This window comes from Hemiscyllium ocellatum, chromosome 45 (genome assembly GCF_020745735.1).
Source record: "Hemiscyllium ocellatum isolate sHemOce1 chromosome 45, sHemOce1.pat.X.cur, whole genome shotgun sequence".
Lineage (NCBI taxonomy): Eukaryota > Metazoa > Chordata > Chondrichthyes > Orectolobiformes > Hemiscylliidae > Hemiscyllium > Hemiscyllium ocellatum.
In genome coordinates this window covers 21,832,631-21,857,828 of record NC_083445.1, presented here as the reverse complement: position 1 = coordinate 21,857,828, position 25,198 = coordinate 21,832,631, and the positions used below count along the sequence as shown (strand labels likewise).

General features: G+C 44.8%; 1 protein-coding gene across 1 annotated transcript; it reads left to right on the top strand.

The window, feature by feature from the left end:
- Window positions 1-11,823: 11,823 nt before the first annotated feature.
- ndufb7 (NADH:ubiquinone oxidoreductase subunit B7) lies at window positions 11,824-23,994 on the top strand. Its single transcript, XM_060855114.1, has 3 exons — window positions 11,824-11,983; window positions 19,255-19,423; window positions 23,760-23,994. The coding sequence occupies exons 1-3, from the start codon at window positions 11,872-11,874 to the stop codon at window positions 23,842-23,844; spliced, it is 366 nt and encodes a 121-aa protein (XP_060711097.1). The 5' UTR covers window positions 11,824-11,871; the 3' UTR covers window positions 23,845-23,994.
- Window positions 23,995-25,198: the final 1,204 nt, after the last annotated feature.

Below are 25,198 nucleotides of genomic sequence, written 5' to 3'. Positions count from 1 at the left end.
AGTATTTTGCATCAGTATTTATTGTGGAAAAGGACATGAATGGTATAGAATGTAGGGAAATAAATGGTGACTTCTTGAAAAATGTCCATATTAGAGAGGCGGAAGTGCTAGATGTCTTGAAACGCAAAGAAGTGGATAAATTCCCAGGATTTGATCAGGAATTCTGTGGGAAGTGATTGCTGGGCCTCTTGCTGAGATATTTGTATCATCGATAGTCACAGGTGATGTGCCAGAAGACTGGAGGTTGGCTAACGTGGTGCCATTTTGTTTAAGAAAAGTGGTAAGGACAAGCCAGGGAACTATAGGTCAGTGAGCCTGGTGGTGGGCAAGATGTTGGAGGGAATCCTGAGGGACAGGATGTACATGTATTTGGAAAGGCAAGGACTTATTAGGAATAGTCAACATGGCTTTGTGCATGGGAAATCATGTCTCATAAACTTGATTGAGTTTTTTGAAGAAGTAACAAAGAGGATTGATAAGAGCAGAGCGGTAGATGCGATATATATATGCACTTCAGTAAGGTGTTCGACAAAATTCGCCACGAGAGATCTCATGCAATACAGGCAGAACTAGCCATTTGGATGCAGAACTGGCTCAAAGGTAGAAGACAAAGGGTGGTGGTGGAGGGTTGTTTTTCAGACTGGAGGTCTGTGACCAGTAGAGTGCCACAAGGATCCATTAGTTTTCATAATTTACATAAATGATTTGGATGTGAGCATAAGAGTTAGTAAGTTTGCAGATGACACTAAAATTGGCGATATACTGGACAGTGAAGAAGGTTACCTCAGAGTACAATGGGATCTTGATCAGATGGGCCAATGGGCTGAGAAGTGGCAGATGGGGTTTAATTTAGATAAATGTGAAGTGCTGCATTTTGGAAAAGCAAATCTTAGCAGGACTTATACACTTAATAGAACATAGAACATAGAAAAATACAGCGCAATACAGGCCCTTCGCCCCTCAATGTTGTGCCGATACAAGCCCACCTAACCTACACTAGCCCACTATCCTCCATATGCCTATCCAATGCCCATAAAGAGGGAGAGTCCACTACTGTTCCTGGCAGGGCATTCCATGAACTCACGACTCGCTGAGTAAAGAATCTACCCCTAACATCAGTCCTATACCTACCACCCCTTAATTTAAAGGTATGCCCCCTCATAATATCTGATTCCATACGTGGAAAAAGGATCTCATGGTCAACCCTATCTAAACCCCTAATCATCTTGTACACCTCTATCAAGTCACCCCTAAACCTTCTTTTCTCCAATGAAAACAGCCCCAAGTGCCTCAGCCTTTCCTCATACAATCTTCCTACCATACCAGGCAACATCCTGGTAAACCTCCTCTGCACCCGTTCCAGTGCCTCCACATCCTTCCTATGGTAAGGCGACCAAAACTGCGCACAATACTCCAGATGCAGCCGCACCAGAGTCTTATACAAGGTAAGGTCCTCGGGAGTGTTGCTGAACAAAGAGACCTTGAAGTGCAGGTTCATAGCTCCTTGAAAGAGGAGTCACAGGTAGGTAGGATAGTGAAGAAAGTATTTGGTATGCTTTCCTTTATTGGCCAGAATATTGAGTATAAGAATTGAGAGGTCATGTTGCAGCTGTACAGGAGACTTGTTAGGCCACTTTTGGAACATTGCATGCAATTCTGGTCTCCTTCCTATTAGAAAGATGTTGTGAAACTTGAAAGGGTTCTGAAAAGATTTACAAGGATGTTGCCAGGGTTAGAGGATTTGAGCTACAGGGAGAGGTTGAATAGGCTGGAGCTGTTTTCCCTGAAGTGTTGGAGGCGGAGGGGTGACTTTATACAGGTTTATAAAATCATGAGGGGCATGGATTGGATAAGTAGACAAAGTCTTTTCCCTGGAGTGGGGGAGTCCAGAACTAGTGGGCATAGGTTTAAGGTGAGAGGGGAAAGATATAAAAAAGACCTAAGGGGCAACATTTTCATGCAGAGAGTGGTACGTGTATGGGATGAGCTGCCAGAGGAAGTGGTGAATTGCAACATTTAAAAGGCATCTGGATGGGTATATGAATAGAAAAGGTTTAGAGGGATATGGGCTAGGTGCTGACAAGTAGGACTAGATTGGGTTGAGATATCTGGTCAGAATGGACAAGTTGGATCGAAGGGTCTGTTTCAATGCTGTACATCTCTATAACTCTATGACTGGCAGCTTAATGTGCCAGGGTACAAGTGCTTAGGTGGGACAGAGATAGTGGAAGGAGGGGAGGGGGAGTTGCATTTTTGATGAAGGTGGGTATCACAAAAGTCATCAGAGATGAAATAACTGTAGGATCATCCAGTGAGGCTTTGTGGGTGGACCTAAGAAATAAAAAAGGAATGGTGACAATATAGGGGTTGTACTATAGCATCCAAATAGTCAGCTGGAATTAAATGAACAAATATGCAGAGTGATTGGGAAGACTTACAGGAGCAATAGGGTTGTCATTAATAGGGAATTTTATTTTTCCTAACATAGACTGGGGCAGCCAGAGTGTTAAGGACTTCGATGGGGTCAAATGTTTTAAGTGTTTTAAGGGAAGTTTCCTCAAGCAGTATATAGAGGGTCATACTTGGTAAGGGGCAAAACTCAACCTACTCTTGGGAAATAGGGCAGGACAGTGACTGAGGTGACAGTGGGGAACCACTTTGGGATCAGGAACCATAGTTCCAATTTAGTTATAATTTTAAAGTAGTTATGGAGAGGAACAAAACTGGTCCACAGGTTTAAGTTCTAATTTGGAGCAAGGCGAATTTTGATTGAATTAGACAGGAGCTTGCAGGGGTTGCTTGGAGTAGTTTGTTTGCAGGCAAAAGCAAGTGGGAGTCCTTTAAAAGTGAGATAGCTAGAATTCAAAGTCTATATGTATTTGAGAAGGTGAAATGCAAAGTTGGCAGGAATAGGGAACCCTGGATGACACAAGAGGCTTTGACCAGAAAGGAAGAGGAGGTATGGCTCAAGTAGAGGCAACTGGGATCAAGGAAATTTCCAGAGATACATTGGGGATATAGAAGTTTACTGAAGAAAGAGATCAGGAGTGTGAAAAGGGTGCATGAGATACCCTTGGCTGAGAAGGTTAGGAATAACCCAAAGAGGTTCTTTAAGTTTATTGAAGGAAAAAGCATAACTCAAGAGTGAAAAGGACCAAAGTAGAACAGCAGAAGATGGGCAAGGTCCTCAATGACTATTCCTCTCTGTGTTTACTGTAGAGAAAGACAAGAAGACTTGGGAATTTGGGAAAGTTAGTTGTCAAATCTTAGGGATAGTCCATCTCAAAGTAGAGCAGGTGTTAGACGTATTAGAATGCATGAAGTTGGGTAAATCTCCTGGTCCTGACTAAATATATCCATTGCAAGAGGCTAGAGAAGAAATTGCGAGGTCCCTCACTGATATTTTAGCATCATCATTAGCTACAAGGTCCCAGAAGATTGGAGGATAGTGAATGTTGTGCCCTTATTCAAGGGGTGCAAAGAAAAGCATGGGAACAATAGACCAGTAACCTTAACATCTGTGATAGGTATGTTACTTGAAGAAATTCGGAGATAAGATATATGTGCATTTGGAAAGTCTGGGTTTGATTAGGAATAGTGGGAAATCATTCCTCACAATTTGTTAAAGTTCTTTGATAAAGTGACTATGAAGGTTGATGAGGGCAAGGACTTTAGCAAGGTCTTTGATAAGGTTTCATACTGTAGGCTGCTCTGGAAAATTAGATTGCATGGAATCCAGGGGAAGTTGGCAAATTGGATACACAATTGGCTTGATGGTTAGAAGCAGAGGGTAATAGTGGAAGGATGCTTGTCGGACTGGAGGCCTGTGACTAGTGGAGTGCCTCAGGGATCAGTGCTGGGCCAATTGCTGTTTGTTATCTATATAAATTAGTTGGATGAGAATGTCCAAGGCATTTTGCAGATGACACTAAAATAGGCGGTATCGTGGATAGCGAGGAAGGTTATCAGAAATTGCAGCGGGACTTGACCAGCTGGGGAAGTGTGCCGAGAAATGGCAAATGGAGTTTAATATAGATAAGTGTGAGGTTTTGCATTTTGGAAAGTCAACTCAAGGTAGGCGTTTCATGGTGAATGAATGAGCCTTAAGGAGTGTAGTAGAACAGAGGGACATTGGAGCTTAGGTACACGGTTCTCTGGAAGTGGAGTCACAGCTAGACTGGGCAGTGAAGAAGGCTTTTGGCATACTGGCCTTCGTCAGTTAGGGCACTGAGTATAAAATTTGGGATGGGTCCCAGCTGTGCCGACCTCTTTGTCGGTTATGTTGAACACTCCCTCTTCAGCACATACACAGGTACTGGTCCCCAACTGTTCTGCTGTTAAATCGACGACTGCATTGGTACTGCACCCAGGCTGAACTGGAGGAGTTAATCCACTTTGCCAACAACTTTCACCCTGCCCTTAAATTCACTTGGTCTATCTCGGATACATCCCTCCCCTTTCTTGCCTTCTCCATTTCCATCTCTGGCAACAGGTTATGGACTGATATTTACTACAAACCCACAGAATCCCATAACCATCTGGACTACACCTCCTCTCACCTCTTATCCTGAAAAACTTCCAACCCATTTTCCCAAATCCTCTGTCTCCATCATATCTGCTTTGATGAGGAAATGTTCCACTCCCAAGCATCCCAGATGATTGGAGGGTGGCAAGTGTTATTCCCTTGTTCAAGAAAGGTAATAGGGATAATCCTGGGAATTACACACCAGTCAGTCTTACATCTGTGGTGGGCAAAGTATTGGAGAGGATTCTGAGAAACAGAATTTATGATTGTTCGGAAAACCATAGCTTGATTAGGTACAGTCAGTACTGCTCTGAGAGGGGCAGGTCATGCCTCACAAGCCTTATTGAATTGAGGATGTGACAAAACACATTGATGAGGGTAGAGCAATGGATGTGGTGTACATGGATTTTAACAAGGCATTTGATAAGGTTTCCCATGGTAGGCTCATTCAGAAAGTAAGAAGGCGTGGGACACAGTGAAATCTGGCTGTCTGGATACAGAATTGGCTGGCCCATAGTAGACAGAGGGTGGTAGTAGGTGGAAAATATCCAGCCTTGAGCTTGGTGACTAGTGCCGTTCCACAGGGATCTGTTCTGGGACCTCTGCTCTTTGTGATTTTTATAAATGACTTGGATGAGGAAGTGGAAAGGTGGGTTAGTAAGTTTGCCGATGACATGAAGGTTGGTGGAGTTGTGGATAGTGTGGAGGGCAAGAGGACATTGAAAAGATGCAGAGCTGGACTGATAAGTGGCAGATGGAAAAGTGTGAAGTGATTAATTTTGGCAAGTCGAATTTGAATGCAGAATACAGGGTTAAAGGTAGGATTCTTAGCAGTGTGGAAGAACAGAGGGATGTTGGGGTCCACATCCAAAGATCCCTCAAAGTTGCTACCCAAGTTTATAAGGCATATGGTACGTTGGCTTTCATTAGCAGAGGTACTGAGCTTAAGAGCCACGAGGTTATGCTGCAGCTCTATAAAGCCCGGTTTAGACCACACTTGGAATATTGTGTTCAGTTCTGAACAAATAAAGAACAAAGAAAATTTACAGTGCAGGTACAGGCCCTTCTGCCCTCCAAGCCTGTGCCGATCCAAATCTACTGTCTAAACCTATCGCCCAATTCCTAAGCATCTGTATCCCTCTGCTCCCCACCTACTCATGAACCTATCCAGACGCATCTAAGTGAATGTACCATTCCTGCCTCTACTATCTCTGCTGGCAAAGCGTTCCAGGCACCTACCACCATCTGAGTAAAGTATATCCCCCTTAAACTTTTCACCTTGAACCTCATTATTGAATCCCTCACCCTGGGAAAAAGCTTTTCTCCATCTACCCTGTCTATACCCTTCGTGATTTTGTAGACCTCAATCAGTCTCCCCTCAATCTCATTTTTTCTAATGAAAACAATCCTAACCTACTCAACCTCTTTTTATAGCTAGCACCTTCCATACCAGGCAACATCCTCACAAACCCTCTCTGCACCCTCTCCAAAGTGTCCACATCCTTTTGGTTGTGTGGCAACCAGAACTGTACACATTATTCTAAATGTGGCTGAACCAATGCAGTGTACAGTTTTAACATAACCTGCCAGTTCTTATACTCAATACTCCATCCGATGAAGGCAAGCTTACCATATGCCTTCTTGACCAGTCTATCCACCTGTGCAGCCACCTTCAGGGTACAATGGACCTGAACTCCCAGATCTCTCTGCTCATCAACTTTACCCAACGCTCTTCCGTTTACAGCATAGTTTGTTCTAGAATTAGACTTCCCAAAATGCATCACCTCACATTTGTCTGGATTGAATGCCATCTGCCACTTCTCCGCCCGATTCTCCAATCCATCTATAGTCTCCTGTATTCTTTGACAGTTCTCTATGCTTTCTGCTACTCCATCAATCTTTGTGTCATCTGCAAACTTACTGATCAGACCAATAATGCCCTCTTCCAGACCACTGATGTATATTACAAACAACAGCAGCTCCAGCACTGACCCCTGTGGAACACCACTGGTTGCCTTTCTCCATTTCGAGAAACTCCCTTCAACTACTACTCTCTGTCCCCTGTTACTCAACCAGTTCTTTATCTACCTAGCTAGAACACCCTGCATACTATGTGACTTCACTTTCTCCATTAGTTTACCATGGGGAACCTTGTCAAATGCCTTACTAAAGTCCACGTCTATAAATCTACAGCCAACTACCAATCTTCATCTACCAACTTCGTCACTTCCTCAGAGAACTCTAATAAGTTGGTAAGGTACGATCTACCCCGCACAAAACCATCTGGTCACCTCATTATAGTAAGGATGTGGAAGCTTTGAGAGGGTGAAAAGGAAATTTACCAGGATGCTGCCTGGACCAGAGGGCATGTCTTATGAAGAAAGAATTATTGAGGGAACTCGGACTTTTCTCATTGGAGCAAAGAAGGATGAGAGGTGACTTGATAGAGGTGTACAAGATAATAAGAGGCCAGATAGAGTGGATAGCTAGAGACTTTTTTCCCAGGGTGGAAATGGCAATCACAATGGGGCATAATTATAGGTGATTGGAGGAAGGTTTAAAGAAGATGTCAGTTTTTTTTACAGAGAATGGTAGGTACATGGGATGCATTGTCAGTGGTGGTAGTAGAGTCAGATACATTGGGAACATTTAAGCGACTCTTGGATAGGCACATGGATGATGGTAAAATGTGGGGTATGTAGGTTAGTTCGATCCTAGAGCATGATAAAAGGTCAGCACAACATCAAGGTCCCAAGGGCCTGTACTGTGCTGCAGTGTTCTATGTTCTAATAGCCACCCTCCAGTCTTCCAGAACTTCTCCTATGGATAAAGATGAAGCAAACATTGCTGCAAATGCCTCTGCAATTTCTTCCCTAGCCTCCCATAACATCCAAGGATGCACTTCATCAGGCCCAGGGAATTTATCCATCTTAATGAACTTTAAGGCTACAAACACCTTCTCTATGGTAACATGTATGTGATCCAAAACATCCCAACTTGTTGCCCTCACTTTCTCAGCATCCATGATTCACTCCTGACTAATGAAATAGTCATTAAAAATCTTCGCTTTCTCCTGTGCTTCCACACATACACAGTCATGCTGCTTATTAAGGAGACCTATTCTCTCCCTAGCCATCTTTTTACACTTAATATTGATATAGAACCTCTGGAGATTACCTTTAACCAGATCCTTCTCAAACCCTCTTTTTGCTCTTCTGGTTTCCCTCTTAAGTGTGCTACTACACTTTTTATAGTCATCTCAAGATTCACTTGAACCCCACAGGTTAAACCTTCTTATTTCCTGAGGCAAAATGCTGGAAATCAGAGTCTAGATTAGAGTGGTGCTGGAAAAGCACAGCAGGTCAGACAGCATCTGAGCAGGAAAATTGATGTTTCATGCAAAAGCCCTTAATCAAGAATGAAGGCAGGGTGGAGAGATAAGCGGGGCGGGTGGGTGGGGAGCTGGGAAAAAGGTAGCAAAGAGCATAATAGGTGAATAGGTCAGAGGGGAGGGTGGAGCAGATAGGTGGGAAAGGTGATTGGCAGGTAGAACAGGTCATGGGGACAGTGCTGAGCTGGAGGGTTGGAACTGAGGTATGGTTGGGAGGGGAAATGAGGAAACTGGTGAAGTCCACATTGATGCCCTGGGGTTGAAGTGTTCTGAGACAGAAGATGAGGCGTTCTTCCTCCAAGCATTGGGTAGTGAGGGAGAGGTGGTGGTGGAGGCCTAGGACTTGCATGTCCTTAGCAGAGTGGGAGGGAGAGTTGGGCCACGGGGCGGTGGAGTTGATTGGTGCGGGTGTCCCAGAGACGTTCCCTAAAGCGCTCTGCGAGGAGGTGTCCAGTCTCCCAATCTAGAGGAGACCACACTGGGAGCAACAGACACAATAAATGACATTGGTGGATGTGCAGGTAAAACTTTGATGGATGTTTGGGGCCTTGGATGGATGTGAGGGAGGAGGAAGTGGGAGGATTCCAGTGCCAAACTACCACTGCACTCCCTTTATCCGCTGGTTTGATGGTGAGGTTGGTATTGGAGCAGAGGGTGAGAGGTTGGAGTGGGTAGACAGTTTAAGGCATTTAATGTCTCGGTGGCAATTAGAAATGAAGAGATTGAGGACAGGTAATAGGCCAGCGTGGGGTATCCAGCTGGATAGAGTGTGTTGGAGGAGAGTGAAGGCGTCCTCAGAAGGTGGGCGGGAGTCCTGATTGTAAAAGTAAGTATGGAGACGGAGCCAGCGGTAGAAGTGTTCAATGTCATGGCGTGGTAGTTTGGCGCACTGACCTCTACACCACTGAAGCCAGACGCTAACTCAAAGATGCCTCTCCCTACCGCCCCCTTGACCATGACCCCACCCCCCATCACCAAACCATTATCTCCCACCCACAGCTTCCAACCTCATAGTCCGGGAACCCCCGCACCGCCCAATTCTAGCTCCTCCCCAAGATCCACAAGCCTGACCACCCCAGCCGATCCATTGTCTCAGCCTGTTCCTGCCCCACCAAACTCACCTCTACCTACCTCAATACTATCCTATCCACTTAGTCCAGGAACTCCCCACATACATTTGAGTCACCACCCACGCCCTCCATCTCCTCCAAGACTTCCGTTTCCCCAGCCCCCAATGCCTCATCTTCACCATGGACATTCAATCTCTCTACACCTCCATCCGTCATGACCAGGAACTCCAAACTCTCCGTTTCTTCTTCTCCTGACGTCCCCAACAGTACCCTTCCACTCTCATTCGTTTGGCTGAACTGGTCCTCACCCTTAACAATTTCTCCTTTGAATCCTCCCACTTCCTCCAGACCAAAGGGGTAGCCATGGGCACCCGTATGGGCCCCAGCTCTGCCTGTCTTTTTGTTGGCTACGTAGAACAGTCCATCTTCTGTAATTACACCGGCACCACTCCCCACCTCTTCCTCCGCTTCATTGATGACTGCATTGGCGCCACTTCGTGCTCCCATGAGAAGGTTGAGCAGTTCATCAACTTCACCAACACATTCCACCCTGACCTTAAATTCACCTGGACCATCTCTGACACGTTCTTCCCCTTCCTGGACCTCTCTATCTCCAATAATGACAACCGACTTGACACTGACATTTATTACAAACTCACCGATTCCCACAGCTACCTGGATCACACCTCTTCCCACCCAACCTCCTGCAAAAATGCCATCCCGTATTCCCAACTCCTCTGCCTCCACTTTATCTGCTCCCAGGAGGACCAGTTCCACCACTGAACACACCAGATGGCCTCCTTCTTGAGAGACTGCAATTTCCCTTCCCACGTGGTTGAAGATGCCCTCCAACGCATTGCATCCACATCCCACACCTCCGCCCTCAAACCCCACCCTTCCAGCCGTAACAAGGGACAGAACCCCCCCCATCCTCACTTTCCACCCTACCAACCTTTGCATTAACCACATCATCCGCCAACATTTCTGCCACCTCCAAACGGACCTCGCCACCAGAGATATATTTCCCTCCGCCCCCCCCCCATTTTCGCAAAGACCATTCCCTCCGTGACTACCTGATCAGGTCCACACCCCTCTATAACCCATCCTGACCTTGCACCCTCCCCTGCCACTGCAGGAATTGCAAAACCTGCGCCCACACCTCCTCCCTCACCTCCATCCAAGGTCCCAAAGGAGCCTTCCACATCCATCAAAGTTTCACCTGCACATCCACCAATGTCATTTATTGTATCCGTTGCTCCCGATGCAGTCTCCTCTACATTGGGAGGCTGGACGCCTTCTCTTGGACACCCGCACTAATCAACCCTACCGCCACATTGCCCAACATTTCAACTCCCCCTCCCACTCTGCCAAGGACATGCAGGTCCTGGACCTCCTCCACCGCTGCTCCCTCACTACCCAATGCATGGAGGAAGAATGCCTCTTCTTCCACCTTGGAACATTTCAACCCCAGGGCATCAATGTGGATTTTACCAGTTTCCCCTCCCTAAGCCCAGTTCCAACCTTCCAACTCAGCACTATCCTCGTTACCTGTCCTACCTGCCAATCTCCCTTCCCACCGATCCACTCCACCCTCCCCCTGACCTATCACCTCTATCCCCACCCCATTCACCTATTATACTCTTTGCTACTTTCCCCCACCCTCCTCTCTGACCGATCACTTCCATCCCTATCCCTATTCACCTATTGTACTCTTTGCTACCTTCTCCCCGCCACCTCCCACCCCCACTTATCTCTCCACCCTGGAGGCTCCCTGCCTCCATTCCTGATGAAGGGCTTTTGCCCGAAATGTTGATTTGCCTGTTCCTCGGATGCTGTCTGACCTGCTGTGCTTTTCCAGCACCACTCTGATCTAAACTTCTTTTTTCCTGACCAGAGCTTCAATATCCCTCATTAGCCAAGGTTCCCTAAATCTGCACTCTTTTCCCTTCACCCTAATTGTCCCTGGACTCTAGACACCACACTTTTAAAAGCTTTTCATTTGCCAGTCATTCCTTTTCCTTCAATAGACTCATCCAAAAGACCTCTCTTAGATTCTGCCTAATGGTCCCAAAATTGGCCCTGCTCCAGTTTAACACCTTAACCTGTGGATTTGTCCTATCTTTTTCCGTAGTGTGCAGGTTAGGTGGATTGGCCATGTTAATTTACTTGTAGTGGGCAGATTAGGTAGATCAGCATGGTAAATTGTCTTATAATGTGGTAAAGTGAATTAGCCATGGTAAATTGCCCTGTTGTATGCAGATGATGTGGACCAGCAATGGCAAATGCCTTGTACTGTGCAGGTTAAATGGATCAACCATGGTAATTTGCCCTGTAGTGTGCAGATGATGGATTATTCCATGGTAAATGCAGGGTTAAAGAGGATAGGGGAGAGTCTGGGTGGGATGCTTTTGCAGACAAGATGACCTCTGTATACTTCTATGATTTTATGACTGTACCCGAGGGACAGTATCTCCATATCCGATAATTTGGAGGGCTTACCTAGACCAGTGGAGCCTGTAGTCCAGAAAACACTGTATCTGGGGCACAGCCATCAGTACAGGAAGTGGAAATTTAGTGTAGAGTGGAAAGGTCTAAAGGATATTCCTGGCGTTTAAATGGCATTACTGAAGTTTAAGGAAATATTCAAGAACAGTAAATGACATTTCTGAATAAAGAAAGTAAAAGATTCAACATTTTACTGTTGGAGCTCTGCCCTGCCACGAACCTGTGGTTCTGGAGCCCACACCATGGCAACAGACAGATTCCGCCCCACACCAAGATGGCGGCCAGAGCGTGACGTCACCAGGGCACCGGAAGTGGACCCGCGGGGAGGGAGGGTTGCTGGTATACATCCGGGTCAGAGCGGCGGGGTGACCCTGACAGCCATGGGGGCGCATCTAGGGCGGCGGTACTTGACTGAGCCGGACACTGAGCCAGACCCTAGCAAAATCCCCAGCTTCCCGCCCGATCTGGGCTTTCCGGAGCGGCAGGAGCGTGGTGAGTGAACCCCGGTGACCGGTTAATGGCTCACCTATGGACATCCCATAATAATGGAGCATTCTGGAGTGAATGACCCCTCTGGACATCCCATAATATTTGCTGAGTGATTTCCCCCTCTGGACAAGGGCTTTAGCCCGAAACGTCGATTTCGCTGCACGTTGGATGCTGCCTGAACTGCTGTGCTCTTCCAGCACCACTGATCCAGAATCTGGTTTTCAGCATCTGCAGTTATTGTTTTTATCCCATAATACTTGCTGAGTGATCCCCTCTGGACATCCCATAATACTTGCTGAGTGATTTCCCCCTCTGGACATCCCATAATAACTGCTGAGTGACCCCCTCTGAATATCCCATAATAACTGCTGAGTGACGCAACCACACCCCCAGATTTCCCATTATAATTGCTGAATGATTTCTCTGGACATCCCATAACAATATAGTTTTCTGCTGGTAAGAATATAGGACCCCTATTCCTCAATATCACTGAATCAGAAATCTGTCAATCTCAACCTAAAAACCTACGCTTTCACAGATTTCTGTGGTTGAGAATTTCAGCGATTCAATACAGCATGGAAACAGACCCATCCACGCTGACCATATATCCAAAATTATTCTAGTGCCATTTGCCAGTATTCTAAACACATATCCCTCTAAACCCTTCCTGTTCATGTATGCATCCAGATGCCTTTTAAATGTTGCAATTGTACCAGCCCTCCACCACTTCCTCTGGCAGCTCATTCCATGCACACACCATCCTTTGTGTCAAAACGTTGCCCCTTGGGTCCCTTTTAAATCTTTCCCCTCTCACCCTAAACCTATGCCCTCTAGTTCTGGACTCCCCAACCCCATGGAAAAGACCTTGTCTAATTATCCTGTCATGGCACCCCATGATTTTATAAACCTCTATAAGTTCACTATCTTCACTCTTCCTTATGTAGAGACCGAAGTGGCTTCCCATTATTTTGAAATTGTGCCCTATGGTTCTAGACCAGGCAAATATTTATCTACCCTATCTATCCCTTGAAACATTTTGTAAGTTTCAGTGAGATCACCTCTCATTCTTTGAAACTCAAGAGAGTTCAGGCCCATTCTGCATCATCTCTCTTCATAGAATAGTCCTACCATCCTGAGAACAAATCTGATGAATCTTTGTTACATTCCTCAATGGCATTAATATCCTTCCTAAAGTAAGGGGACAAAACTGCAAAGTACTCTTGTTGCAGTTTGACCAAGTTCCTGTACAAATGAAACAAGATTTATCTACTTCTGTAGTCCAGTCCTCTTGTGATAAAAGTTAAAATCCATTAGCCATCTTAATAGCTTGCTGCTCATGCATGTCACCTTCAGTGATTTGATGATACCCCAAGTCTTTTTGTACACTTATATTTTGCAATCTCTTACCAACTAAGAGATACATTGCATGCCTATTCTTCCCATTGAAGTGAATTACCTCTCAATTTTCCGCACTGTCTTCCATCTGCCATATTCTTGCTGACTCACTACTCTGTCTAAATTCTCTTGAAGGTGGTTTGCATCATTGAAATTGTGAAGATCCTAGATGAGGCTGCAAATTAGGGACCTTAGGGTGGTGCATGTATGGAATGAGCAGTCAGAGGAAGTGGTGGGGCTGGTACAATTACAACATTTAAAAGGATGGGTATATGAATAGGAAGGATTTAGAGGAATATGGGCCAGGTGTTGGCAAATGGGACTAGATTAGTTTAGGATATCTGTTGGCATGGACAAATTGGCCCAAAGGGTCTGTTTCTGTGCTGTACTCCTCTATGACTCCAGCGAACCTTTGGAATTCTCAACCACAGAGGGCTGTGGATTTAGTTAGGGACCAGAATCCTTTTATGTTTAAAGTCAACAAAAGGTGACAGAACACTTGCAAACAGAACAAAGCCACAAAATTCCATAGGTTTGAACAAACAAGACAAACAGAATTATGTTGTAAATATGGGTAATCCAACACCTCTAATAGCAAGTGCTATCAAGACAAAACCCATGGATTTCTCAGTGATTCCTTCCAGATGTTAATGACACAGTGGGTCATCAAATATCATTAAAACTCACAAGGGATCAGAATTCCTCACTTTTCCTGATCTCGCCTTGAAATGCCCACTCGAGCTGTTCCTGTTTTAGACAATAACCCTCCTGTCCTGGACTCCCTGCATACCAAAACTGCACTCCCAAACCTATTCACTGGCTCAAACTCAAGCTTTTCCCTCTCTGCTAAGTTTCCCAAATTGAAATAGCAACTTGGTTTTCCCAATCTCTAATCTTACTCAGTTACATTAAGCAAATACTGCTTTCAAGCTTTCCAGCTGCTCACAGCTTCTGCCAACACAAAACCCAAACATCCCACTATCTCCGTTCTTGAGGACTACTCCTGTGGAGTCTGTACTCGTCCCCATTTCTGTCCAACTAACCAGAGGACTTGGAACTGCCTTTTAGTGACTCTTGAACTATTCTAAGCGCCCTATCATAAGACTCATTAAAAACTCTTTCCCTGAAACTGGGGAAAAATTGAATGGTGCCACTGAACATCTTTTGAAATGGTCTCATTTCTGACTTGCATTCACTCAGTTCTGGAAATTGATTTTGTTGTAATATATATTGCTTTGGGGCTTCCCATAATAATGTAGTATTCTGCTGCTAAGTAACTACAGTCCTTTCTATTAATGGGTGCATTTCTGTGGCAGCTTCAACTTTTTGATCATTATACTGAGTATCATTACACTATCTGTATTTGAATATCACCTCTACTGCATTAAAAGTAAGTTTGGATGTGATTTGTAATCAATGGCCCAATCCCCCTCTTCCTCTGCAGTACTAGCTGTAGCTTTATTCATTTTTGAACTGTAATAGCATTTATATTTGTATTTGTAAATTTTATTCAATAACACTTCAGATTTGTCATTGCATAATTCAGTTTCTTTCAGCAGTGTATAACACTCCAGAGCATCTCACATCAGCTCACATTGCAATGTATGTCTTGTGTCAATTGTTGAACCTGCAGGTTTGAGGTAGTTTCCTGTCCCTCACTGGACTGTGTCAGGAGGGTCCTGGACTTTTCCTACTGGGCATCTACTAAAGCTTTAGTGCTTTCCTCAACCAGTCGCAGCCTTCAGAACGTACTGACCGGTAACACACTGTCATCGACAGCTCTGGGAGACCAGCAGGGTTTAATCAGACTGAAGAGTGTCTGTAGTTTTTGTATCTGGCATAAGATGATGGACTGATTCATAGAATGTCATGCTGTGCTGGTGTTCCTGAGCTGTCCTTTTTCTGAAGAGCTGTGTTTGCATGTCCTTTTGAAGAAGACCTGTTATCTGCTTAATGGAGCAGGCCTTCCTGAGTTCACAGATGTTTTCAACACAGAAGGTGGCCATTCAGCCCATCATGTCAACAAAGGTTTGACTGCATCAATTCCAGCTTTGGCCCATAGCCATGGTGGCTGCACAATCCAAGTGAATATCTAAATACAACACAAATACTACAAGAGTCTGTGACTCAACTACCCTTTCAGGCAGTGACATCCAGTTTCCTCTTATCCTTCCAACTCCGACTTTAAAGCTATGTTTCTTGGATATTGCCCCCTCTGTGTGTGGGAAAAGTGCCTTCTTATCTGCTCTAACACTGCCCATATTAAACCAGTGCACTACTATCAGGTCCCCTCTCTGCTGCAAGGTAAATGCTGGAGCATGAAATGATCTTGAAGTAATGAGCCAGCTCTGATAGCTGCCCACCTCTTGTAGATCCAGCCCAGTACTGATTCCATTAGCTACAGGTAGGAACGGATTCTGCATATGTTTATGGAGTTAGGGCAGTTCCTTCTGTGTGTCTCCCCCTCTCACCTTCTGAGCACCTTTTAGGATGAGGAACCTGTTAATGTTTATTCGATTATTTCTCACTTGTGCCTGGGACTCAGAAGCTTTTGTATCAGAGAGGCTGTTTATTAATTATCACTTGTTAAGCCGGGTGAAAAACACACACTCCTGAATGTACTAATCCTAATCTTTACGAAGATTAGTCTGGAATTCATGGAAATGCTTGTGTCATTGCAGTCTATTTAGTGCTAAGTCTCCGAACAAGGATTGCAACAGAGCATCCTGTTGAGGAGTGGATACCTCTGACAGCAAGCTCTGAATTTCTGGCTGTGAGATCCAACAGGAGCTGTCACTCTCATCCTATATCAATAGAGAACATAGCCTTTCTGTTATCACCACAGCCAAATGCCCACCCAATGGAACTGAGGAGCTGTCTGACCATTTACTGATGTGGAAGTGTTGGTGTTGGACTGGAGTGCACAAAGTCAAAAATCTCTCAACCATGGGCTATAGTCAACCAGGTCTATTTGAAACTACCAGCTTTTGGAGCTACCGTACCTTCCTCAGGCTCTCTTTCATTAGAGAGAGGCAGCTACTCGTGACTTCAACTTGAAGGTCATCGTTCCTCAGGTTGAGAAAGCATGATCTTTGTGTCCAGAAATGGAATTCAACAACCCTGAGATATGCACAGCCCTCTGGGACCTTCTTCCCTTCCCCTTCTTTCTGACTCCATCCTCCCCCAGCCCCACCTCCTGTCATGTATTCACCATCCCTCCTGACCTTCCATTCTCTGATGCTGAACATTTATACTCAGCAAAGGTCACAGTTTTATCCCTCTGAGTCCTCACCTTAATGAATTTTGGGTATGACATGATATTGAACTCTTCCATCGTCTTCACCTCTGTGCCTATTTCTTTTGGATAAGAATCCTCTTCCTGTTCCACAGACCCACCTCCAAAACTCTTCCTCCCTCTAGCCTTCCTTCTTTACTCACTCTATTCATTAAGAACTGTCAACATGACATTGAACGCCTCAATTTCCCTGCCCTCACCCTTACCCATACCAGCCTATCTCCCTGTGAACTGACTCCATGCTCTCAGCTCCAACCCTGACTTTGTAATTACGCCTGCTGACAGAGTGATGCTGTTGGTTCCTGGCAAACTGATGTCCACATTGCAGAGGCTGAGCGCCAGCTCTCAGATGCCTCTTCCTATCTCCTCCTGGACTATGATACCACAATGGAATATCAGGCCTTTGTGCCCACTACAGTGACAAACCTCATCTCATCTGGTGATCTCCCTCATGTCCCACTCTCTCCAAGCTGATAGTTGTCCAACCCCATGCAGTTCGCTTCTACCTCCTTCCCAAAATTCACAAACATGACTGCCCAGGCTATTGTTCCTGCTCGTGCCCCACAGAACCCGTCTCTTCCTGTGATGCTTTACGTCAGTTTCAGAATTTCCAGTTCAGGGACTCAAGCTGTCTCCTCTTTACCATGGACGTGCAATCCGTTTACACGTCCATCCCCCATCAGGCTGGTCTCAGGGCTCTCTGCTTCATCCTGGAAAAAAAGCCGTCAGCCCTCTCTTCCCTCCCAAAACAGCAGTAGGTTCCCCATGTCCGTACTTGCCATCACACCAGCATCCAAATCCAGAGGATCATTAGCTGCCATTTTCGCCACCTTCAGTGGGATGGCACGACTGGGCACATATTCCCTTCTTTCCTGTCAGCTTTCCACAACGACTGTTCCCTCTGGGACGTTCTGTGCCAGTCTTCCTTCACTCCCAACACTACCTGCACAGCCCCATGGCACCTTCCCTGCAGAAAGTGTAACACCTGCCTGTTTACTTCCTCCCTCTTCAGTATTCAACAGCCCAACAAGCCTTCAGGTGAAGCAGCTGCAATTCACTCAATCTTGACTCCTGCATTTCCTGCTCACAATGTGGTCTCCTCTACATTGAGGAAACAAAGTGTAGCCTGGCTGACTGTTTTGCTGCACACCTACGTTCTGTCGATTTTTTAAAAAAAAGACTCTTGAGCTCCTTGTCACCCGCCACTTCAACACCCCACCCTGTTCCCTGGCCAACATCTCTGTCTCTGACTTGCTGCCGTGCTCCGGTGAAGCTCAGTGCAAGCTGGAAGAACAACACCTCATTTTCCACTTGGAAACTCTACAGCCTTCCGGACTCTATTGGTTTAACAATTTGAGGAATTGAAGTACCTTTTCCCATGCCCTTACCCCAATCCCCACACACCAGGCCTTGTTATCACATGGTCTGCTATTACACACATTGTTAGCCACTAATTGTCCCTGTTTGCAGCTATTCATCCTCCCCGGCTGATTGTTATCAACTCCTTTATTTGTCCATCTGTCCTTCTCTCTCTTTGGACTCTATTTCCATCTTTTGTTTACTCTTTACTCCCTCCCCCAACCTGTCTTCTGCCTATAAACCAATGTTTTCCTAACTGCCATCAGTTCTAAAGAAAGGTCACTTGGACCCTAAATGTTAACTCAGATTTCTCTCCACGGGTGCTGTCAGACCTGCTGAGAAAGCTGTGCCTGGCGGCTTGGTGCTTAGTAATCTACTGAACTGTCTGGTCAAACAAGTGATACACTTGAGAATAAAGGCAAAATGCTATGGATGCTGGAGATCAGAAATGAAAATAGAAAGTACTAGTGAACCTCAGCAGGTCTGGCAGTATCCATGGAGAATGAAGCAGAGTTAATGTTTTGAGATTGACATGAATTCAAAGAATCATGGACTTGATGTTAACTCTGTTTCTCTCTTCACAGATGCTGCCAGGTCTGCTGAGTCTCTCTAGCAAATAAACTCTGACTGCCTTGAGCTTTACTAAGGGTTTTATGATGGGTGTAGTAGGTATTGACTCAATTTCCTGCCTGGGACAAAGGCTGCATCCAGTAGAAATTAAATGTAGCAAGCATCTACCACCCCAAACAATGCTCCATAAAACCTAAAACATAACGAAGAAGATAATGGCCTTCAATGTTTACACTGTGTCACAAGCCACCACAATCAAACCAGTTTTCCATTAGCACTCTGGAGCTGTCTGCTCTGAGAGACACTGGATTAGCTCACTGTTCTGGAAGAACGGTCTGACCAGGCTCAACACCCCCGTACACACGTTCTGGCTTGGGGCACCCTTCCACAGAGCCTGGCTGACCACGTTTTGTTTAAAACATAAACAGACCCATATGGTGCTGTTTTGAAATGATATTAACACAGATATATAGCATATAAATCAGACACTTTTCATCACATTGTGATTTTGTTTTGTTAATGTTTCTTTGCAGCACCTTTGGAAGCCTTATTCTGTGAAGGATTCAGTATTGAGGCAAGTTGTAAATGAGTTGAATTGAGTGAATGAGCCTGGGATTTAATGAAGTGACCATGTGCCTTTCTCTGTTCCTCTCAGTAATGGTTGCCACACAGCAGGAGATGAATGATGCCCAGTTGCCCCTCAGTCAGCGAGATTACTGTGCTCATTACCTCATCAAGTACCTGAAGTGTAAGCGGGACATGTGGCCCAACTTCCTGGAGTGTAAACACGAGCGTCATGACTGGGATTACTGCGAGCACGAGGAGTAAGAACTTGCTTTCTTTTCAGTTGGTATGCTGGCAGTCCGTTGGGTGATGGCGCAGTTTAAACCTGCTCGCCCCTGAATCAGCGCAGTGGTTGGTGGTAGTGGTTTTGGGGCTGAGCTGGAAGTGGATCTCTGGTGACACATTAGCAGAGGCCAGCTGACAGCCTTGCACCTGGGCCCTGGTGAGAATTGTCCTGTGAGGGAAAAATTATTAGGAAAGGTGCAGGATTTATAATGAAAACAGTGGAAGAAGTCGCTAAACATAAAGATCAAATAGGAGGCAGCGTGCTCAGTTGGAAACCCTGAGATGCTCCCCACTTTCTGTCACCTCCTGACCACAATGGTACCAGGCAGTACAGAGTGATACTGTCTCCTAAACACTGCCCTGCATGTGGAGCCCTGCACACATTGTTTTAAACTGTTAATATTCTTGAATATTGATGAGAAGAGGCATATATTTGTCGGAGCTTGCACTCATCAAGATATTTGTGAAGAAAAATACCATTGTAAAGGAGAGCAATCTTAAGACCATAAAACATAGGAGCAGAAGTAGGCCATTCTGCCCATCGAGTCTGCTTCCCCACTCAATTAGATCATTGCTAATTTGATAACTCCATTGTCCTGCCTTTTCCCATAACCCTTGATTCCCTTTCTGGTTAAGAATCTGTTATCTCAGCCCTGAATATACTTAATAACCCAGCATTGACAGCCCACGTTGGTAAAGAATTCCACAGGTTTACTCCCTTCTGAGAGAAGAAATTCCTCCTTATCTCTGTCTTAAATGGATGACCCTTTAGCTTATGTCCTTTGGTCCTAGACTTCTCACAAGGAGAACCAACCTTTACACATTAACCTAAGAATCTTGTATGTTTCTCATTCTTCTAAACTGCAAGTTGTACAGCCCTGACCTAGCCATAAGACCATCTCTTCATACCCAGGAAGTGAACTTTCTTTGGACTGCCTCCAATGCCAGTAGGCATTCCTTAGATAACGGAACCAAAACTATCTACAACATTCCAAAAATGGTCTTCTGTATTTTTAGACTCCATTCCCTTTGAGGTAAAGGCTAAAATTCCATCTGTCTACCCTGTTACCTGCTGAATTTGGATGTTAGCTTTTTGTGACTTATGCTTGAAGCTTCCCAAGTCCCTCAGTGCTATAGCTTTCTGGAGTCTTTCTCCATTTAAATAATGTTCAGTTCCTCTATTCTTCACCTTTTCCACTTTATATTCCATCTGCCAAGTTTTTGCCCACTCCCTTCATCTATATCCCTCTGTATACTCTTTGTGTCATCCTCACCTCTCGCTTTCCAAACATGTTTTTGTGTCATCTTCAAACCTGGCTAAAGTATATTCACTTTCCTCATCCAAGTCATTAATATATATTGGAAATAATTGTGAATCCAGCACTGATTTCTGTGACACACCATTGGTTTCAAGTTGCCAGCCTGAACATAGCCCCTTTATTCCCAACTCTCTGACTTTTTTAGTTAGCCAACCCTCTCTCCATCCTAATAAACCACCTCAAACACAATGAGCTCTTACCTTGTTTATTAGCTGAACGTGTAGCGCCTTATCACCTGCCTTATATTCACTGTTTCCCCTTTACAATCCTGCTTGTCATCTCCTCAAAGAATTTGAATAAATATGCCAGGCATGATTTCCCCTTCCTGACTCTGCTTGCTAATATTCTCTGTTCCTAAATACACTGTTATTACACCCATCACATCTATTCCCAACAATTTCCCAATGCCAGACATTGAGCTAATTGATCTATGGTTACCTTTCTTTTGATCTACTTCCCTTATTGAATAGTGTTGGCAGTTTTTCAGTCCTCCGGCACTTCTCCAGAACCATGGATTATTAAGATTATTGCCAATGCGCCCACTATCTCTGCAGTTACTGCCCAGTATCCTAGTCTGCATCCCATTAGTGCAGGGGACCTATTGGTCTTTAGCCCCATTAGTTTCTTTAGTGATGATTATTGTATATATTTCCTGTCCCCCACTTTGACCCTTGAATATTTAGTAATTTTTGAGGTGCTATTTATGCCTTCTGCTGTGAAGACTCATGCAAAGTATTTGACTCCTGGCTCCCCCATTCTTGTTTCCCCAGCCTCATTCTTGAAGGGGCCTTTGCCTTTTTGTCTTCCTGTTTGTATATTTAAAGGAGTTCTTGTTGTCCATCTTCATATTCCTTGTAAATTTACCTGCGGAATTCATTTTCTCCCTCTATTATTTTTTTGGTCATCTGTTGGTTTTTATAACTTTGCCAATCTTCTGATATACCATTAATCATTGCCACATTATATTCTTTTTTCTTTCAATTTAATGCTACCCTTAACTTCCTCGGTTAACCTGGGTGGGCTTATCCCCTTCCTAGGATCCTCCTTTCTCGCTAGGATCTATGTTTGTTGTGAGCTTTGAATTATTTTCTTAACATCTGCCATTTCCTTCAACCATCTTTTCTCTGAAGTTCCTTTGCCCTCATTCCTTTCTAATTACCCTTAATTAAGTTTAGCATAGGACGTTTAACCAACTTCCTTCCTCTCAAACAGAATGTAAGATTTTACAATGTTATGGCCACTCCTTTCTCAGGACCTTTTACTCTGAGAGCTAGGAGATTATGTATGGAGGCTGATTCCCCACTTGCTGCTGCTCTCCTTCGCCGCTACCTTGTATGGGTTCAAGGCAGCAGCACGGCTGCTGTGAAGGCCTGCTTGACTGTGAAGGCCTCGTGAATTGCAATACGGGAGCAAAGGGAGCTGTGGTCATCAGGGCAAGAACGATGAAGGAAAAGTGATCAGGAAATCACTACCAAGGAGGGTGAGCCCCTCTTTGTGAGCTCCTCGTGTCTTCCCTCCAGCTCCCTCCTTCCAAAGCCCCCCCTCATTCTCAGCTGGTGGAAACGGGAGCAATGTCAGCAGCACATGCACAGCTGTGGAGGTGAACTGTACCGGTGCTGATTTGACTGTGCACAGAACAGTGTCATCAAGTTCTTTTTCCTGAGATCCTTACAAACTTGATGCAATTGCAATACACAAACTTCTGTGAACAACAACAAGTTTTATTAAACAAATACAGTGCAAACTTTGGAGAAGTTCTGAACACTCTTCGCCATGCTTGTGAAGCGTGTTGAGAGGTCTCTCTGAACAAAGGAAATATTCGTTCCTTTATACAAAATCTTTACATCATAGTCAGTAATGCCCACAAGACAACCCCCAGCCACTCCATCACAGTCACATGCCACTCAAGACACAATGCAGTGACCACATCATTTCCTGAAACGATGTAATGATCAAATCTATTGTGAATCTTAACTACAGGATGTAGTCAGAATTCCAATTGTAATGTTCTTATTGATTTCGGAAGGGGAGACGATGACACTGTAAATTCACTTCTGAATAGCTAGGAAATGGCCATGCAAATGGCTCTGAATGATGGGAGATGATAATGTAAATTCCTTCCATTCTACATTTAAGAGAGAGACATTCCATTCTAGCCTCAGGGCATCCAATTTCCTGGAGGTCAGCAGAGCAAATTAACTCTTTAATATCATAATCAGTGTCTGCAGTCACTTCCTGGCATGCTGACATCAGCTGTATGTGTGGGGATACTTCTATGGCCTGGAGATGCACGGGGCCAATTTGTGGTATGAGTAATTGCTCCCCATATCTTCAGCAATACCGATGTTCTGTGTGGCCAAACAATTATTTTCAATCTTCCTCCTGTCAGCAGACAGTGGTCTCTGAGTTCCCGATAATTGATGAGTGCTCAGATATGCTTGTGCTTTAAGTCTGTCCCAGTTGCTCTTCATAACTGAAATTCTCCAGCCCAGGCAACATCCTGGTAAATCTGCCTCTGCATCCTCGACAGTGCTATCCCATCTGTCCTACAGTATGGATTCCAGAACTGCGCACTATTTTAGGTGTGTCTCCCAATGTTTTATACAGGATACTTATCCAGATGTTTAGGATTATCATTGTTGCACATTTTGAACCAGTTATCAGTGGTCACCTGAACACAGCAACCATTTAAAGGCCACACTCTCAGTACAATGACAAGGGAGTGCTCAACTGTTAGAACTTTCATTTTTTTGCATGGGATGTTAAATTAAGCCTGCCCACTCTGATGGACACAAAGGATCCCAAGTTCGTAAAGGAGGAGGGGGTCCTCCCTGTTGTACTGTATCTAATTATTTCCAAAAGCAATGACTACTGGTTTATCAGATCTGAGAGTGTGTGCACCACGTTGCTATTTGTTTTGGAGTAAGCGCCAAATGCTATCTAAGCACACCTGGAGTGCGCAGGTCGCTAACCTCACCTCCTCTCTCTGCAGTTATGTGATGCGTATGAAGGAGTACGAGAGGGAACGACGCCTGCTAATGAGGAAGAAGATGATGAATGAAAGGCAGGCAGCATGACCAGCTTTTCTGAAGCTGCTGGGTAACTCTGTGTGTGTCTCCATCTGAGAACAACACTCTGGTCTGGCCTTGTCCTGTGGGTGATTTTTTTGTTTTGTATATAATTCTAATACCTCCTAACATCAATAAAAGGTCCAGTTATAAACCCAACCAGCTGCTTTTGAATCCTGCTTTACTCTCTTCCCCAAGGATTTCCTGTACCTGCCACACCATTTCCTGATTTCAGTTGAGTGCGCGCATGTAGCAGGAATGTGGTCCCTTTCTTCATGAAAGGCATTTCACCGAACCTATCCTAGTCTCACCATGATGTTGCCAGAGAGAGAAACATGACAAGGTGACTCTCCCCGTCTCCCTCCTCAATCCGGTGTGATCTGAGGATGTTCTCCTGACTCTGGAACTGTTGTCCTACCCTATATCTTCGTAATATAGCTGTGCTCTGAAAGATGGGGCTCCAGTATCAAGATTGGCAGTGTGAATTTAACTCATCCCGTCTCGGAGTAGAACAGAATACGAGTGTTAAATCCTCATCCCTGACAGGGACTGGAACCTGGGCTGTAATGGTGAAAACACTTAATACTAACCGTTAGACTAACAGGCAAGACTCACAGTACTCATTTCACTTCAAAAGGTTACACGTCCTGCTGCTTGAACGTTAATTTGTAAACCTGAAATTATCCTCTGGTACGTCTTATGCATAAGATAAAGATGCATAGCATTAGGGTAAAGTATTGACATGGATAGGGGATTGATAAACTGACAGGAAACAGAGTGGGGATAGATGAGAGCTATTCTGGCTGGCAATCAGCGACTAGTGATGTGCCTCAGGGACCGCAATTATTTACAATTTATATAGATGATTTGGAGTTGGGGACCATGTGTCAAAGTTTGCAGAAGACACTGAGATGAGTGGCAGAGCAAAGTGTGCAGAGGACTGTGAGACTTTGCAGAGGGAGATAGATACATTGAGTGAGTGGGCAAAAAGTCCGGCAGATGGAATACAACGTTAATAAATGTGAAGTTGCCCATTTTGGTAGGAGTAACAGTAAAAAGGATTATTACTTGAATGGTAAAATGTTTTGCAGCATGCTGCTATGCAGAGTAACCAGTGTGGCCTTGTGCATGAATCACAGAAGGATGGTCTGCAGGTACAGCAGCTAATTAGAAAGGCAAATGGAATTTTGTCCTTCGTTATGAAAGGGATTGAGATTAAAAACAGAGAGATCATGTTGCATCTGTACAGGATTCAGGTGGGGTCACACCTGAAGCACTGTGTGCAGTTTTAGTCTCCTTGAGAAAGGATGTTCAGGCACTGGAGGGGATGCAGAGGAGGCTCACAAACTTGATTCCAGAGTTT